We start from the raw sequence: 18,736 nt of genomic DNA, 5'->3' as shown, positions 1-18,736 counted from the left end.
ACTGAACTAGCACACAATTTTATTTAGGGGCAAGCTGAGGACCACCTCCAGGTGCGGGATTTTCTCGCTGCATTGAAGACCCATTGGTGGCCTTCGGCTGTTGTCTGCTCTTTGGTCGGGTTGTTGTCTCTTTGACATATTCCCCATTTCCATTCTCAATTTTATTTGAACCGTACGGACAATCAGGCAATACTAACAGTACAGATAATAAGCTTTGAACCGTACGGGCAATGAGACCATACTAACAGTACAGATAATAAGCTTTGAACCGTACGGGCAATCGGACAATACCAATAGTACAGATAATAAGCTTTGAACCGTACGGACAATGGGGCAATACAAACAGTACAAATGATAAGCTTTGAACATTACGGACAATCGGGCACTAACAGTACAGATATAATAAGCTTTGAACCGTACGGACAATGGGGCAACATTAACAGTACAGATAATAAGCTTTAAACTGTGCGGGTAATCGGACAATACTTATTGTACAGATAGTAAGCCTTTGAATTATATAGCCATGTGTTCTTTTGTTGTAGTAAAGTTCTCTTAACCGTAGTGTCGTTTTGAATAAATGTCTTCGAATATAGTTTTCTGAATAGACCTTACGTATTGCCGTTATTACAGCTCTTTTTCACTATATTATGGCCATGGTCGCAGCGAGGAACTTTGAATGCAGATTCTCTTATAACCGGTCTTCACTGTAGGTGGTATGATATACTTGTCAATGTAAAAGACATCACGACAAGTCGATGAATATAGACATGCTTTTTTACAGGAACTCAAATCACATGTTTACGGAAAGGCGATACATTCTGTCGGAGATGTTTTTATAATTATACGAGAACTAATCAATCTTCTCAATAAGGATATTACATGTAATTACACAGCAAGTACAGTTTAGTCAAATAATTGTTGTACTTGTAAAAATCGCCATTCTTGAATTAATTAAGTGTCCGTATCTCATCGTACGAACAGGTAAATAAATGTATTAGTAATAGACAACTGACATTGACATTACCATTGACATAAATATATGTTTTCTCCCTTGACAGAAAGTTATATAATCATTGTGGAGACGGAGTTTACAATGAATATCGTATATTTTACTTTAATTCTACCATTTAGTATGGTTTCTGGGATACCAACAACACCACCAAATTTGAAAAATAATTCTTTGCAATCGTCACTGAAGGAACTAGATGCAACTAATTTACAAAGTAAGTAGTTTTAGGCAAAAGTTACTAACAAACGTTGAATTTGAAGATAAAATAAGATAGTCTTTATTTCAGACCCCAAAGGTCCAAATATATATCATTTCAGATATTTTCAAGCGATTTAACACACTCAACTTTGACTTACGCATAACTTCCATGAAGGACATAACTTCATTTACGACAAACATATTACGTACACTACACCTACATGTATATTGATATCCCATTATTATTTTGAAAGTATTATTATGCATTACTCGGATTTTATCCAAAAGAGTCAGACTTACAATTAGAACATAAAAGTACACACTAGACTTTCATACAATAAGACTGACAAAGTTGAATCGTAACACCCGTAAAACATTTGTTAAATTTTCGCTTCTGCGTATTAATTTTCCTGCATATACTTTGATATTGTCTCTTTATGTCACAATCATCTGTTAAATCATTACAAACCATATGTTCAAGATATTTAAATTCATCAACAAACTCTAAAAAATTACCACATAAATAAAATTTGGGCTCATTGTAAATCTTCATACACTTTGTTTTCAAAATCATACACATAGATTTCTTGACATTAAGTAAAATGTCATCTTCATTGGCAAATTCTTCATAAATAGATAAAAGTATTCTCAACCAAGCAACTGATGGGCTTATTTATATACGCATATCATCAGCATAACAAAGATTAATCATTGGAGCTTTGTTTAAATTGCAACCAACATTAGCTTTTGCTCAACTGATGTTCAAGTCATTTATATAGATATTAAACAAGTAAGATGACAAATACCCCCTTGACGCGCACTATTGCTGACATTAAACTCACTAGAAATAAATTATATCCATCTTATATAACATACATGAATTGCAAACCAATTCATTAAAAAACGAAAAACGTAGCTGAGAATTTCCGATTTTAACAATTTGTAAAAGAGTATCCAATGATTTACTCTGTCAAAGGCTTTCCTTTTATTTAAAAAAAAAACGTATTATTGCATCTTCTGAAAACGGACAAACAGCTACGCCTTGTTATATAAAAGCGTGTGAGATACTCAACAGAGAAATGTTCTACAAATTCTCTATTTATATTATCTACAATAATCTTATAAAAAATCCAAATTGTATATGCGACAGCTGATTTTATACCCCATGTTTTGCCAGATTTTTTCTTAATCATTAAAATTTTGCCCATCCTATAAAACGCTTCTGGAGCTATATTTCATGATTAGAACATCCAACTTGACCAAGATGTAACCGGCCCTGTGATATTCAAATTTCATTGTATATAATTATGAACAATTAAAACACCAGACCAGCTGTCAATGTCAATTCATCCACTCCATACTTAGTTAGTTATTTTTTTTATGACTTCGTGGATATAAGGATAAGGAGAAGTGGTATGAATGCAAATGAGACAACTATCACCAGAGTTGTAAGCATTTATCAGGTTCCGTTTAGTATAGATACACTGCAACGCAATAGATACACAACAACGTAATTAATTAAAAACGATTTATGTTTTAACATTTATAGAGTTCCAACGAATTTTGCAATAAATGTATCTTAAAATTTAATATTTTTAAAATCTAATATAGGTGTGGGGACTAGAGTTGTTTCACCGAGACAACTGAAGTATCGGTTAGAGGTTAAAATGGGGTTGTTCACCATCGACATTACTGTTGATAATGTTTACTGATATACCACAACGTTTTAATGCAAGTTGGTAAGAAGAATAAGGATATTTATTAAATCCAATTAAAGGGCCCGTTTCCGAGCATATACATATATATATACATATATATTTATATATATATAGTATTAATTATACAGTAATTTTTAAGATATATTACATTAAAAATAAATGATAAATAATATTAATAATAATGGTAAATGTTCCGAAGGATGTTTAACAGCAAGGTAGCAAATTCCGCATGTCAAATCTTATATTTCCCCATCATCATTATGAAATACGTTGTATTGTTTTATATAAATTACAGATTAAAGCTTTTAAACCGGAGAAAACACGCGAAAACTGTAGACCAGAAAAACATATCATAAATAGCAGACACAATTGTAAATCACCTGTCAAGGTGTTTACAAACAAGTATTTTGTATTAAATGGTTAATCGTATGACATGTAAAGATGACTTGATAACAAGCGAGTAAATATAATATATACATGTGTTGTGTATGTGGTGGCAGGCAATTGATTATTGCTTTCTTAACATATGTGTTGCACTACAAATTGGAATTCAGTAAGATCCAGAATCCACGTAGTACAAATCGGAAATCCAATATCTACTAGTAGAAATTGGAATTCTGATTTACACTTATTAAAATCCAGCACAAATTAGAATTCCAATAACTAAAGAAGATAGAAATTTGGATACCACATTTGTACTAGGAAGATTCTGGATGATGATACCTACTGAATTCCAATGTGTACTGTAACATATACCTGTGAATATAGTTAAAATGCATATGTACAAGATTTTTTTTAGTTTTTCGCGTCAATATGTGTTTTATACTTTTCTTCCTGAAAATATTGATGACTTTCTATTATTAAACTATTGAAGATAACCCATCATTGTACCATGGAAAGGGAATGCCTTACACGTAAATACATTGCAGCTAGTGTTACCACCGGCGAACAAAAATATATCGCCTTGAAATATTATTTCAAACATGTCCTGATATATTTTGTGCATTCTGGTAGTTGGTAAAACTGGTCAAATCTGTTATAGGGTAGGCCTGTCAGAATAAGTTATAGGTTGAACTGTCAGAACGATTATAATTTTTAACTTTTTACTGAGATATCAAATGTCTTCACACGAATTGGGGCCTCGGTGGCCGAGTGGTCTAAGTAGTTACTACTGTTATCACTAGCCATTCAACACTGAGGTTGTGAGTTCGAACCCCGCTCGTGCGGGTGCACTCGACTCCAATCTTAATTGACTGGGATTGTCAGTTTTTCTATCGAAGGTCGGTGGTTTTCTCCGGGCACTCCGGCTTCCTCCACCTATAAAAACTGGCCGCCACGAAATAGCCCAAAAGCGGTGCTTAAAACACCAAAAATCAAATCAATCTTCACACGAATGTAAAGGGTGTCTTAAATGTTAGTGTCTCGGATTCGTTCATAATTTTCTCGTACAATTTACAATTTTAATTTGTCACTTGCTAAATAGCATAATTTCCGAACGAGTATCATATTTTTACGTTTTAGTGATGATATCGTGACAGATTTTATTAGTTTATAACCGGGAGTGGTTTCCAGATAAAACCATTTAAAAAATGACAAACTTAAAACATATAACTCCTAAAATAAATCAATCTCACTTAAAAAAAAAACCAAAGTGGGAACTTTAAAGAACAAATGGGCCGACGACTGAAACGTACGATTATCTAAAACACTTGTTAAAACAAGATGTCGTTTGGTACTTGCTTTATTGGGTTGCCGTCGCATTGACGTGTACCAAACAATTATTTTTCTTCATAATTTGCCATTGCACCGCTATTAAGTTCATCTTTGTCTTGTATTATTTAATTGAAATTATGACAATTGATCTATTTGGTTATTTTCTATCCCAATATAATGCTCCTTCTTATCCAATGCCATTGGTACAAAATAAATTATAAGGAGATGATTGCCAACGAGAAAACTATCATCTAGAGTTCAAATGGCGTGGAAGTAAGTAATAATAGGTACAGCCTTCAACAATAGAAAAACCCATACCGTATAGTCAGCTATAAAAGACTCCGACAAGAAAAATGTCAAACAATTCAAACGAGAAAACTAACGGCATAATTTGTAATCATTCAATTTACGAAAAACAAATATACAGTAGTTGTCGTCTGTTTATGTAGTTCATACGTGTTTCTCGTTTCTCGTTTTTATATAGATTAGACCGTTGGTTTTCCCGTTTGAATGGTTTTACACTAGTAATTTTTGGGGCCCTTTATAGCTTGCTGTTCGGTGTGAGCCAATGCTCCGTGTTGAAGGCCGTACCTTGACCTATAATGGTTTACTTTTATAAATTGTTACTTGGATGGAGAGTTGTCTCATTGGCACTCATACCACACCTTCCTATATCTATGACAGACATGAACCAACGACAACCGCCGAACTGCAGACTCTAACTTCGGACATGCATATACAGAATGTGCATGGGTTAAACATGTGTGTGAGTGCTAAACCCTCCATTGACATCGGACAGTGGTGTAACAGCACAATATAAGAACAATATGTAAAAATCAGTTACAAATGGCTCAACTCAATGGATTGGTAAACCTTACATAAAAACAATAAACACAAAGCACCGATATAAGAGTACTCGTAGTTACTGAATGCTAGTTCAAAGTTATTGTGTGATGCATAATCAACTGATATAACGTACATGTAAACATATTTTATAGGGTGACACAACGTGTGTCACATGTGGAGCAGGATCTGCTTAACCTTCCGGAGTACAAGAGGTCACCACCAGTTTTGGTGGGGTTCGTGTCTTTAGTTTTCTATGTTGTGTTTTGTATACTGTTGTTTGTCTTTTGGTCGTTTTCGTGTTTATGCCATGGCGTTGTCAGTTTGTTTTCTACTTATTAGTTTGAATGTCCCTTTGGTATATTTCTCCTCTCTTTCAAAGTTAATTCCAACTTATTAAGAAATCATGTTGTCACATACAAAAGTATCAATCAGTATACATCCAACAATTCTATTTTGAAAATTAAAATCACCAGTTCTTTAACGGTCTACCCGAATTCATTCTAAATAAACCAACGTTAAAAACGTTTTGTGATATTCGGAAACCCAAGTATTAGTGAGTAGATGATTTTAATGTAGAGAAAATTTACACAATGATTGGTGAGACCTATTTTTCACTTTAACGTATGTTTTTATTTACAGCCTTGAATCGAGAAACAAGGAAAGCTTTGCTGAAGATTGTAGGGGATGAACTTTCTACGGCGCACGCCGTGATGAAATCTATTGAATCGGAAGTAAACGATTGTCAGCAGAAAGTAGATCAGAAATACTACGATTGTGTACAATGTGTTGATATGAAATGTCAAAATAGGTCAGTTTCTGTTTTTATAGCAATACGATTAAATATATAACAGTTGATTTACATTCATTTTACAGTTATAGTTAGATTATTTTTAACGGCTGTCTCAATGAAGTTTGTCTAGTGATATGGACGAAGGACCGTTACATTTTGTAGTACTTTTTTCAAGAAATATCTAGAAGGTCATTTTGATTAGGTATTTCCACCTTTCCGTGGAAAGACCTTTAATTTTTTCTGATTATCAATTTATCTTCCGCTACTCTTGTTTCTTAAATGTCGCTATTGTTTTTCAACATGTCGATAAGATATTCAATATAATGATATTGAACAAATATTGCGCTTTTGAATCTCATCCTGTTCAACCGAACACTTTTTTATTTTGGAAATATCTCCCCGTTTACTGTTTTATCTCTAGTTATCGCTTTCTCTTCAGAAACCATAAAATATATCGCTTAATATGTTTCTTCAAAATATTCGTAATTTCCACTGGATGATCTGTTCAGTTTAGACCAAAGCGATCCGGTTGCATGTAATAGAAGTTATTTCCCTTTATGTGTTTGGTATACACGGTATGTCATACCTAGAGTCATTTGTGTGAGGTCCTCAGTCCATAAGCAAGAAACAGAGAACATGGTCAATGGTCAAAATACTTGTACATACCACAAACAATGAGAAAACCCCAAAATACCGTATACTAGTAGTCGGCTATAAAAGGTCCCCGACATTTAAATTATAAAACAATTCAATTTAGAAAACTAACGGCAAATTTATAACAAAACAATTTTTTCAAGCATTTTGTATGCCACCTCCATTCAGCTATCCATGTTTTTCCCCCGTTATATCTTATATATTATGCGCATTTTTTTGTTTTTGGAGTTACTGCTGGGTGTTTTTGTCTTATGACCTACTGGGCATGGATTTAAAACACGTGAACATTTTGAAAATTATTCTAAATTAAGGAATATGTCTCCCTCAATGAAAGCTCTGATTTCTTGTTCGGCTTCGGCTATACTTTTTGTTTTTTTATGGTTTAAAAGCTCTTCACTTTTTAAATAAGTTTTGGATTTTCAAATATGTTTGCCTCGATCACCACTGAAGAGACATTTATTGTCGAAATGCTCATCTGGTGCAGAAAAATTGGTACTGTTAATGTTATGAGAGTCCAGGATGAAATTTGTACTTTTATTGGTTTTCTTTCACACTGTATTTGATTGCCTCTAAAGGTATATATACACAACTTGCGATGCTCTGTATAAAGAGTGTAAGTGTTGTGCTATATGTAAAGTAAAAGACGTCATATCTTGTTTAAACTTTTGTCTGATCTTTTTGTCTCTTTGAACTACCAAAAACTAAACATACCACCATATTTCCAGTGATATAAAAAAATACTCACCGTTCATGCCTTTCAACTTAAAGTTACGTTGCCAAACCAAGAAGACATGTACTAAAGTGTATATTGTATTTGTTCATAATTGTAGGTATAAAGAGTGCAACGGTTCTATTCAAATATCAGCACCAAATAGCGGTGGTGTTTCTGTGTCCAATTCTGTAAATGACAGAGGGCGACCAATCACAACGATTTGTACCGTAATGTGGGGACAGTCGAAGGCTTGTACAACTGTCATGAATCCAGAAGGAGCATTTGCAACATCTATAAAAAGTATGGGAGACACTATGCATGTACATTTACGAAGTGTTATGAACGATTTTGGTGGCAGTGCCGGCATGTTTGTGAACCAGATGCACAGTGTTGTTGGCGATATGAACACTTCACGTGTAGCGAATGAAGCAGTCGAAAGAATGCTCAATGAACTAAATACTGACCTTGGTGGTATGCAGTATGAACTTCAGCATATGTTTGACGGAGTAGGCAATGATATCCACCAGTCAATGACAGGCATGGACCATACGTTGTCTCAGATTGGACCGAACGTCAATCAGATGGTGTCTCAGATTGGACCTAACGTCAATCAGATGGTATCGCAAATTGGGCCTAATGTAAACCAAATGTGGTCAAATACTGGACCTAGAATGCAGATGATACAACAAGGTCCACAAATGCATCAGTCACTCACTCAAATAGGTCCTAACGTAAATAGGATGGTTTCTCACATCGGGCCTATGGTAAATATGGGAGTCAAAAAAAATGTTAACAATATGTTGCAGAATTTACACCAAGGTCTTGGTCAATGGAGACATAACTTTGGTCAGTCACTTAACCACATGTTATGTAAGTATGACAAATAGATTAAGTGGTGGGTCTGTGAGCCAAAATTTTTTCCTGTGAAAAAATTTCCAGTGGAACTAATATCACAGGAAATATGTTCTGGGAGAACTTTTTTCACAGACAATTTCTATATAATTTGTTCCATCTTTATAAAAAAAGTTCCACACTTTACCTGGTAAAATAAGTTCTGGATTGGTGAAATTTGTTCCTTACCTAGTGAAATAAGTTCCGGGTTTGTGAGATTTGTTCCTTACCTGGTGAAATAAGTTCTGGGTTTGTGAGATTTGTTCCTCACCTGGTGAAATAAATGCCTTGTCTGTGAAATATGTTCCACTGGTTAAACAAGTTATCTTATATACTGAGCACTTGTCATCGGTGAGTTTAAAGTTATCATTCAAGTACATTATAAAAACAGGTATTATATTAATAATGTAATAAAGAAAACGTGTAAACATCCAATTTGGATCTTGTGGAGTAAGACAAATGTTTAATAACATACTCAATAAAAAATACCAAAATGACACTTATGAGCCAGAAAAGAGTAGAATAAGAAAAACCATTCAGAAAAAAAAGTATAGTTAAAGATGAACATTTGTCCTAATTTGAAAAGGACAAAGTGACTGATCAATTATATTAAAAGACATAAAGAAACAAAAGACACACTTTTTTGTAACTGTGCCCTCCCTTAGCTAAGTACATGTTTGACTAGAACACCCATGACATACTAACAGGAAACAAGGAGGTCGAATACCACATAAAACATAAATACAAATTATGATACATTACCATTGCTTTTATTTCTTATCTCCATCCTACAGTCACAGCCATGCCTTCAATTGCAAATGTACCCTATGCAAGCATAGTACAGCATCAAGCTTGCATTATAATTTTTAAGTGTAACAAGAAAATATTTCGCTGTGCAATATGTTGAAAAGGTACTTATTGTCTGTAAAATAGGTTTGAGCAGAACTTACTCATTGATTTCTATGAAATATCTTCGTTCAAAACTAATATCGCAGGAACTTATTTCAACTTTTTAAACAAATTTAATATTGGGACAAAATTCATGGAGCTGTGATTTTTGTTCCGGAACTTATTTCACATTTAGTCAAAAAATTAGTTCCGGAACAAATTTTACAGTGCTGGGACATATTTTCTGTGATATAAATTCCGGTGGAACATATTTCCTATGAAATTTGTTCCGGCGGAACAAATGTCACGCCGGAACAAATTTTTTGTTACAGATCCAGGGGGACAGTCACAGTTTGTTTGATATTTTGACATAAAATCGTCCAATAATTTGTTATTTATGTACTATATTCAATGTTATCGGCCCTCTTTTCCTGGCTCCGCCATTGAGATTATTTATTAGTCAATTTATGGTCTTTTTTAAATATTGTTAAATTTAGATTTATTCATTGTATTTACACGAAGCGAGGAAAGATGGGTCGATGATAATTGACTTTTTATTCCATCAATGGTGTTCTCTCTCTCTCTCTCTTTGTTTCTTTCAGTCTCTCAGTAGTGTTTTACACTTTACAAAATTGTCAAGAAGACTAATACAGATCATTCACCGCCTCTGATTATATACATGTTGTACTACATACCTCCTCTCATTATATACATGTTGTACTACATACCTCCTCTCATATACATGTTGTACTACATACCTCCTCTCATTATATACATGTTGTACTACATACCTCCTCTGATTATATACATGTTGTACTACATACCTCCTCTGATTATATACATGTTGTACTACATACCTCCTCTGATTATATACATGTTGTACTACATACCGCCTCTGATTATATACATGTTGTACTACATACATCCTCTGATTATATACATGTTGTACTACATACATCCTCTGATTATATACATGTTGTACTACATACATCCTCTGATTATATACATGTTGTACTACATACATCCTCTGATTATATACATATTGTACTTCATAAATCCTCTGATTATATACATGTTGTACTACATACATCCTCTGATTATATACATGTTGTACTACATAAATCCTCTCATTATATACATGTTGTACTACATACATCCTCTCATTATATACATGTTGTACTACATACATCCTCTGATTATATACATGTTGTACTACATACATCCTCTGATTATATACATGTTGTACTACATACATCCTCTGATTATATACATGTTGTACTACATACATCCTCTCATTATATACATGTTGTACTACATACATCCTCTCATTATATACATGTTGTACTTCATACATCCTCTGATTATATACATGTTGTACTACATACATCCTCTGATTATATACATGTTGTACTACATAAATCCTCTCATTATATACATGTTGTACTACATAAATCCTCTCATTATATACCTGTTGTACTTCATACATCCTCTGATTATATACATGTTGTACTACATAAATCCTCTGATTATATACATGTTGTACTACATAAATCCTCTGATTATATACATGTTGTACTACATACATCCTCTGATTATATACATGTTGTACTACATACATCCTCTGATTATATACATGTTGTACTACATACATCCTCTGATTATATACATGTTGTACTACATACATCCTCTCATCATACATCCTCTGATTATATACTTGTTGTACTTCATACATCCTCTGATTATATACATGTTGTACTTCATAAATCCTCTGATTATATACCTGTTGTACTACATAAATCCTCTGATTATATACCTGTTGTACTACATAAATCCTCTGATTATATACCTGTTGTACTACATAAATCCTCTGATTATATACCTGTTGTACTACATAAATCCTCTGATTATATACATGTTGTACTTCATACATCCTCTGATTATATACATGTTGTACTACATACATCCTCTGATTATATACCTGTTGTACTTCATAAATCCTCTGATTATATACCTGTTGTACTACATAAATCCTCTCATTATATACCTGTTGTACTACATAAATCCTCTCATTATATACCTGTTGTACTACATAAATCCTCTGATTATATACCTGTTGTACTACATAAATCCTCTGATTATATACCTGTTGTACTACATAAATCCTCTGATTATATACCTGTTGTACTACATAAATCCTCTGATTATATACCTGTTGTACTACATAAATCCTCTGATTATATACCTGTTGTACTACATAAATCCTCTGATTATATACCTGTTGTACTACATAAATCCTCTGATTATATACCTGTTGTACTACATAAATCCTCTGATTATATACCTGTTGTACTACATACATCCTCTGATTATATACCTGTTGTACTTCATACATCCTCTGATTATATACATGTTGTACTACATAAATCCTCTGATTATATACATGTTGTACTTCATAAATCCTCTGATTATATACCTGTTGTACTACATAAATCCTCTGATTATATACCTGTTGTACTACATAAATCCTCTGATTATATACCTGTTGTACTATATAAATCCTCTGATTATATACCTGTTGTACTACATAAATCCTCTGATTATATACATGTTGTACTTCATACATCCTCTGATTATATACATGTTGTACTACATAAATCCTCTGATTATATACATGTTGTACTTCATAAATCCTCTGATTATATACCTGTTGTACTACATAAATCCTCTGATTATATACCTGTTGTACTACATAAATCCTCTGATTATATACCTCTGATTATATACCTGTTGTACTACATAAATCCTCTGATTATATACATGTTGTACTTCATACATCCTCTGATTATATACATGTTGTACTACATAAATCCTCTCATTATATACCTGTTGTACTACATAAATCCTCTCATTATATACCTGTTGTACTACATAAATCCTCTCATTATATACCTGTTGTACTACATAAATCCTCTCATTATATACCTGTTGTACTACATAAATCCTCTCATTATATACATGTTGTACTACATAAATCCTCTCATTATATACATGTTGTACTACATAAATCCTCTCATTATATACATGTTGTACTACATAAATCCTCTCATTATATACATGTTGTACTACATAAATCCTCTGATTATATACATGTTGTACTACATAAATCCTCTGATTATATACCTGTTGTACTACATAAATCCTCTGATTATATACCTGTTGTACTACATAAATCCTCTGATTATATTCATGTTGTACTACATAAATCCTTGATGTGAAAAATATCAGGACGATGTCTGACAGAAAGTCACATTCCTTTAAGAAAAAAAAACCGATAGTTTGGGGACAATCATTTGATATTTTCAATGGGCAGAGGGATAGGAGAATAATCTAGAAGAACAGCACTTAACGGATATGTTTACCGATATTTAGACGATTTCTACATTATCTGTAAATAATCCAGATTTACTAAATATAAAAATGAAATGTATCAGCCTCAACTTATTCTTACATCAACAAATATTACACGCGTGTATGGAGTATCAGACTTCTTAGATTTCAATGAACGTAAAACGATTAACAGCAGGGATATTCATTTTGTAGACATCATAAAATCAGAGTTTTAACTGAATCTTATCTCAAATATAGAGATTTATTGCAGAGTTATGATTCAACCTGCAGCAATTAAATAAAGAGTAGTATTTAGCAACCAGCTTTTTATGTAATAATTATAAGTTTGGGACTTCCGCTGATAGAGATAAACAGGAAAGACCGGTTGTGATTTCATGAAACTAGTTTAATCCCTGCTAAATGTAAAGTAATCCGCCCTAAGATAGGAATAGTGTCAAAGATTGTCAATTGTTATATTTATTTTTGATAATCTCTGTTAAAAATCCCAAACTTCTTTTAGAAACGAAGAGCAGTTCACAGTTTTTTTCGCTAATGTTTTTTCTTCTTTTTGTTGTAAAGCGTTAACATTTAGTCTTCAACAACACAAAAAAGAAAACAAAGAGAATAAAAGGGAATCTTTAAACGGAAAGAGAATAAAAGGGGATCTTTGAACGGAAAGAAAACAAAGAGAATAAAAGGGGATCTTTGAACGGAAAGAAAACAAAGATAATAAAAGGGGATCTTTGAACGGTATCATTCAGACAGCAACCTAATGACACAAAATAATAAAACCTTTTCAGACCATTTACTATATATTTTATTTAATACCAAGTAATAAAACCTCTACAGACCATTTACTATATATTTTATATAAACAAGTAATAAAGCCTCTACAGACCATTTACTATATATTTTATTTAATACCAAGTAATAAAACCTCTACAGACCATTTACTATGTATTTTATTTAATACCAAGTAATAAAACTTCTACAGACCATTTACTATATATTTTATTTAATACCAAGTAATAAAACTTCTACAGACCATTTACTATATATTTTATTTAATACCAAGTAATAAAACTTCTACAGACCATTTACTATATATTTTATTTAATACCAAGTAATAAAACCTCTACAGACCATTTACTTTATATTTTATTTAATACCAAGTAATAAAACTTCTACAGACCATTTACTATATACATTTTATTTAATACCAAGTAATAAAACTTCTACAGACCATTTACTATATATTTTATTTAATACCAAGTAACAAAACCTCTACAGACCATATACTATATATTTTATTTAATACCAAGTAATCAAACCTCTACAGACCAATTTGAAATCCGTTATTAATAATGAAAATCTGACAAAGCAAAAATGTTAAGAATGTTAAGCTCTACCGATTGTCTATATATGTCAAAACTGTCAGACGACTTCTTGTAGGAGTTATTGCCCTTAAATGACAAATTTTACCATTTTTTTTTCTTTATTTTTGCCTATTATCTTGAAAACTATAATAGGTAGAGAAAAACTTTAAAATGCAAAAATGATCAGCAAGACAAGTTCTAACAATAAGTTTCATAGTCGAAATTGTCAGTCGACTCCTTAATAGAATTGTTGCCCTTTGATGTCGATTTTTACCAATTTTTTGCGTTTATGCCTTGTATCTTAAAATTATAATAGATAGATAGAAACTTAAATAAGCAAACATGATCAGCAAGACAAGATCTACTATTAAGACAATATGAAGGAAATCGTCTGTCGACTCCTTAATAGAAATGTTGCCCTTTGATGACGATTTTTACCAATTTTTTTGCGTTTTTGCCTTATATCTTAAAATTATAATAGATAGATAGAAACTTAAATAATCAAACATGATCAGCAAGACAAGATCTACAATTAAGACAAATGAAGGAAATCGTCCGATGACTCCTTATTGGAGTAATGGTCCTTTAAATGAAAACTCCGGGTTTGACTGAAGCTGAGTTCATATGAAATAAAGTGTTTTTTCAAACGTAAATAACCCAACGAGAGTTAAATTAACTCTTCTAATAATGACGATTTTTACCATTTTTTGGCGTTTTGATTAATATGATAAAAATTATAATTATAGATAAATCGACACTTTAAATCACAAAAATGATCAACAAGGCAAGATTTACTAACAAGTCAAATTTTGCCGATATAGTCAGTAGACTGTCACTCTTTATAGGAGTGATTGCCCTTAAAAGATTATTGTTTCACCCTCTTTTGTGTTTTGAGCCATTACTAAAGAAGATAGGGAGAAACTAAACAGACTAAATGATCAACAATACAAGATCAACAAAATAGAGATTTTTTCATGAATTCTATTCTCGTCTACAATGTTGAAGAGTGTCCTTTGTTGCATATGCACATAGACCAAAATGAGCGACACAGGCTCTTAAGAGCCTCTAGTTTTTATTTTGTTCTCGTCCTGAACATGCATTAAAACAAACAAACAATCAATCAATCATCCTAGCATATGCATGAAAGCAGATGTATATGTAGCAATTGCAAGTAACAAAAAAAATCACTGCCTCAGATCGTCAAGGTTGACGTAGAGGGTTTCACATGGTGGATTGAAGCTAATCTTCTTTGACTTTATCTCATTATGATCATCGTTAGGATTAATTGCAATATGCATGCTTGTGTGTACAGAACTTTAGTTTTAAATACGTGATTTTTTTTATTAGTTATTATTGGCTGTCAGTATCTGAGAGTACTCCCAGATCTGTATTTAGTGTCTTTTTTGTTGTTAGGGATGAGGGATGGATAAATACACTGCCACGTCCGGTCTTTGTTTTTGTTTGATGTTTTTTTTTTCTGCTTTGCATCGTTCTTATGAGTTAAGCCTTTTCAACTGATTTTTATAGTTTGCTCTTATGTTGTGCTGTTACACCACTGTCCCGCCAGGTTAGGGGAGTGTGGAGCGCTCACAAACATGTTTAACCCCGCCAAATTTGCGCATGTCCCAAGTCAGGAGCCTATAGTTCAGTGGTTGTCGTTGGTTCATGTCTGTCATATTTGTTTTTCGTAAATTGTTTTGTTATATTAAATTAGGCCGTTAGTTTTCTCAATTGAATTGTTTCATATTTTTTCATGTCGAGGCCTTTTATAGCCGACTATACGGTATGGGTTAGGGTGGGGTTTTATGCATTGTTGAAGGCCGTACGGTTGCCTATATTAACTTACATACTCTTCATTTGAACTTGGGTGGATAGTTGTCTCATTGACAATTATACCAAATCTTCTTATTTTTATATAGACAAAGAAACACAACTCTAAATAATCTGCTATGTTTTTTCAGCAAACATGTTTGGAAGGAAAAAACGTCAAGCTCAAATTATTTCTGATCCATTACATGAAGTTAAATGTGATGTGATGTCGAAAAATTCTACTGTCTGTGCTGAATATAGAACAAGATGTCAGTCATGTCCACAAACAAGCAACATTACTGATGGAGACGTTATCCAAGAAGGTAGGAATTTATTATCATTACAATACACAGCGTAGTGATAGTCATATTATTATGTGTATCATTAAAAAACACCGAATTTAACTATGAAGCCGAATAAGTAGTGGCTCACCAAAGCACTTATTTTGATAGTTTTACGATCGTCATCACGACTTCGTTCCTTAGTTAGGTTCCGTAAAATAAACTATTTTCACCTCCGAAGCACCTGTATCCCCCTCCATTTTGGGCCGGGTTGTGTTGCTAAGACTTAGTGTTCTATTTTGTAGACTAAGTGGCTTTTTTTTTTCTTTTCGTTTATTTTCTTTGGCATGATATTGTGTGTCCTTCTTCGGCCTTATTTTTTTATTTGTTTCCTCCCTTCATTAAATTTATTAATTCAATGAATGTGGTAAGTGAAGTTTACCTTATTTAAACTTTATTAATTAGTATTTTATTAATTAGTATTTTATTAATTAGTATTTTATTAATTAGTATTTTATTCAATCATTTTCATATATTAGTTTGGACATTTATTTTTAATTTGTTTTATATGTTGGACATTTATTTTTAATTTGTTTTATATGTATCAAATTATTTTTTGCGAATTTTTTTTTGGCAGTATGCGGTGATGTTATTGTGGGCAAAATAAATCAGATAAATTTGAAACTGGAAGAACTTGAACAGATCGAAGCTACAGTCATATCTGACAGAAACATCCTTACAAAGGTAATTTGAAAGTAGAAACGATATGGAAATAGGGGTAGCTGGTATTTGTACAGTGTAGAATCTGTCCAACAGCAAGATCAGTACTTCTGGATGTTGCGTTTGTCTGTGTAAAAATTCAATAAGGTTGATTGCATAGAAAAATCAATTGCACAACAATTCCTTTGAGATATTGTTAAATTGTAAAGCTAAAATACTTTTACTTTTCAACAATGCTTTGTTTCCAGAGCGAATTAGCCTTAACCATATCCTATTCGATTTACTGGTCCAAATACACTATGTGGTAACATAATTTTGTGAATCTTTGGTTAGCAGTTCAATCAATGTAAGTTGAGACCAATAGATACATATATCAGTCCCAGATGTAAGTATAAATTGAAGAAAAACTATTCAGATACTTTTTGTGCGTTTATGAATTAATTGGAGAATTTCGAATCAAAACATTTCAGAACCAGGAAGCAATATTCAAACGAATTTATAAATAATATTAACCGCTGGAAAGTAACAATATAAAAATAAGTAGCGAGTCTAGAACTTTTCCACTTGACACCTTTCCAGAGATCATCACCGAGTTGTGCTGCTTTATAATTTTTTCATGATTTTTGTTTCCCTCTTTTTATTTTATTTTTGTTTTTACTTTCAGGTTGAACTCGATCAGAAATCTTTGAATCCTGATACTTTTGCATTCAGCAAATTGTTCGTCACTGCAAAAATCAAAGGTCAGCCCTTGCGGTTTCATTCGAAATCCGAATTAAAAATTATGGATCTCCCAAGCACAGGTCAAAATATTGCTAAACAAATCTGGAATTACTGGAACGACGCAGCAATTCATAAACCAAAATAAACTCCCAGTTCGCATTGAAGGACAACGGTACAGTTTAGTCGTGCATTCATCATTGTTACTTCGTCGTGCTTTGTATATGTTGTTGTATTCATTATAAATATTTCATGAAATAAAAGAAGCAAAGTTTGATTATCATTGTTTTTAGCGCGGCAGTATTTATTTGTAATTTTCTTGGAAATGACATGATAGGTTTCAACCAGACGTTAGCAATTTCTAGATTTTAATGAAGGTTGTTAAATTAGAAAATTCTCTGAAACCGGCATTATCAAGATGCTTGATATCTTGATTGACAACATATTTGTTACGATTGAATGACAAACAATCGGCATTCCCACGGGAATCAACTGTTCCCCTCTTCTTGCTGACTTGTTCCTTCATTCATGAAGCTGACTTAATACAAAAGCTTCTTTTTATGAATAATGAAAAGAAACTAGCAATCATTCAGACACAGTACAATGAATCAACGCTTATCATTGTAGCTCTAACTTAAACTATTCTGTTGATGTCTTTTAAAAATTAAAGCCTTTTCTTAATTAGAAGGTATTGTAAGTGAGTTTAAATAACCATGTTATCGTGTTCAACGATTTATTATTAAATATAAGTTCACAATTTATTGGTTAGAGAAATACAAATATAACATAACACGTCTGTCTTTAAATTATCAGGCATGTGAATAATATCCGTAATTTATAAAATAAGACATATTCGAACTTATTTCTAAGTATATATAATAAGTATGTTACCGAAATTTCTAGCAAGAAGCCTAATTCTAGGCACATCACGATTTACTCTCATAGGGATTTGCGAATAAACATTTGTAAAAGATATGTAGTAAAACAGATGAAATTATACTATATTTATAAAACAAAAATGGACAAA

General features: G+C 32.4%; 1 protein-coding gene across 1 annotated transcript; it reads left to right on the top strand.

Annotated features, from left to right (window-relative positions):
- The first annotated feature begins 931 nt into the window (after positions 1-931).
- On the top strand, positions 932-17,986 carry LOC127731105 (uncharacterized). The gene is made up of 6 exons (XM_052239973.1): positions 932-1,223; positions 6,124-6,292; positions 7,759-8,510; positions 16,144-16,314; positions 16,910-17,016; positions 17,657-17,986. Exons 1-6 carry the CDS (start codon positions 1,040-1,042, stop codon positions 17,855-17,857), a joined length of 1,584 nt encoding a protein of 527 aa, XP_052095933.1. The 5' UTR covers positions 932-1,039; the 3' UTR covers positions 17,858-17,986.
- The last annotated feature ends 750 nt before the right edge of the window (positions 17,987-18,736 follow it).

Source organism: Mytilus californianus, unplaced genomic scaffold, assembly GCF_021869535.1.
Source record: "Mytilus californianus isolate M0D057914Y unplaced genomic scaffold, xbMytCali1.0.p SCAF_2, whole genome shotgun sequence".
Taxonomy (NCBI): domain Eukaryota; kingdom Metazoa; phylum Mollusca; class Bivalvia; order Mytilida; family Mytilidae; genus Mytilus; species Mytilus californianus.
This window is presented reverse-complemented; position numbering and strand designations above follow the sequence as displayed.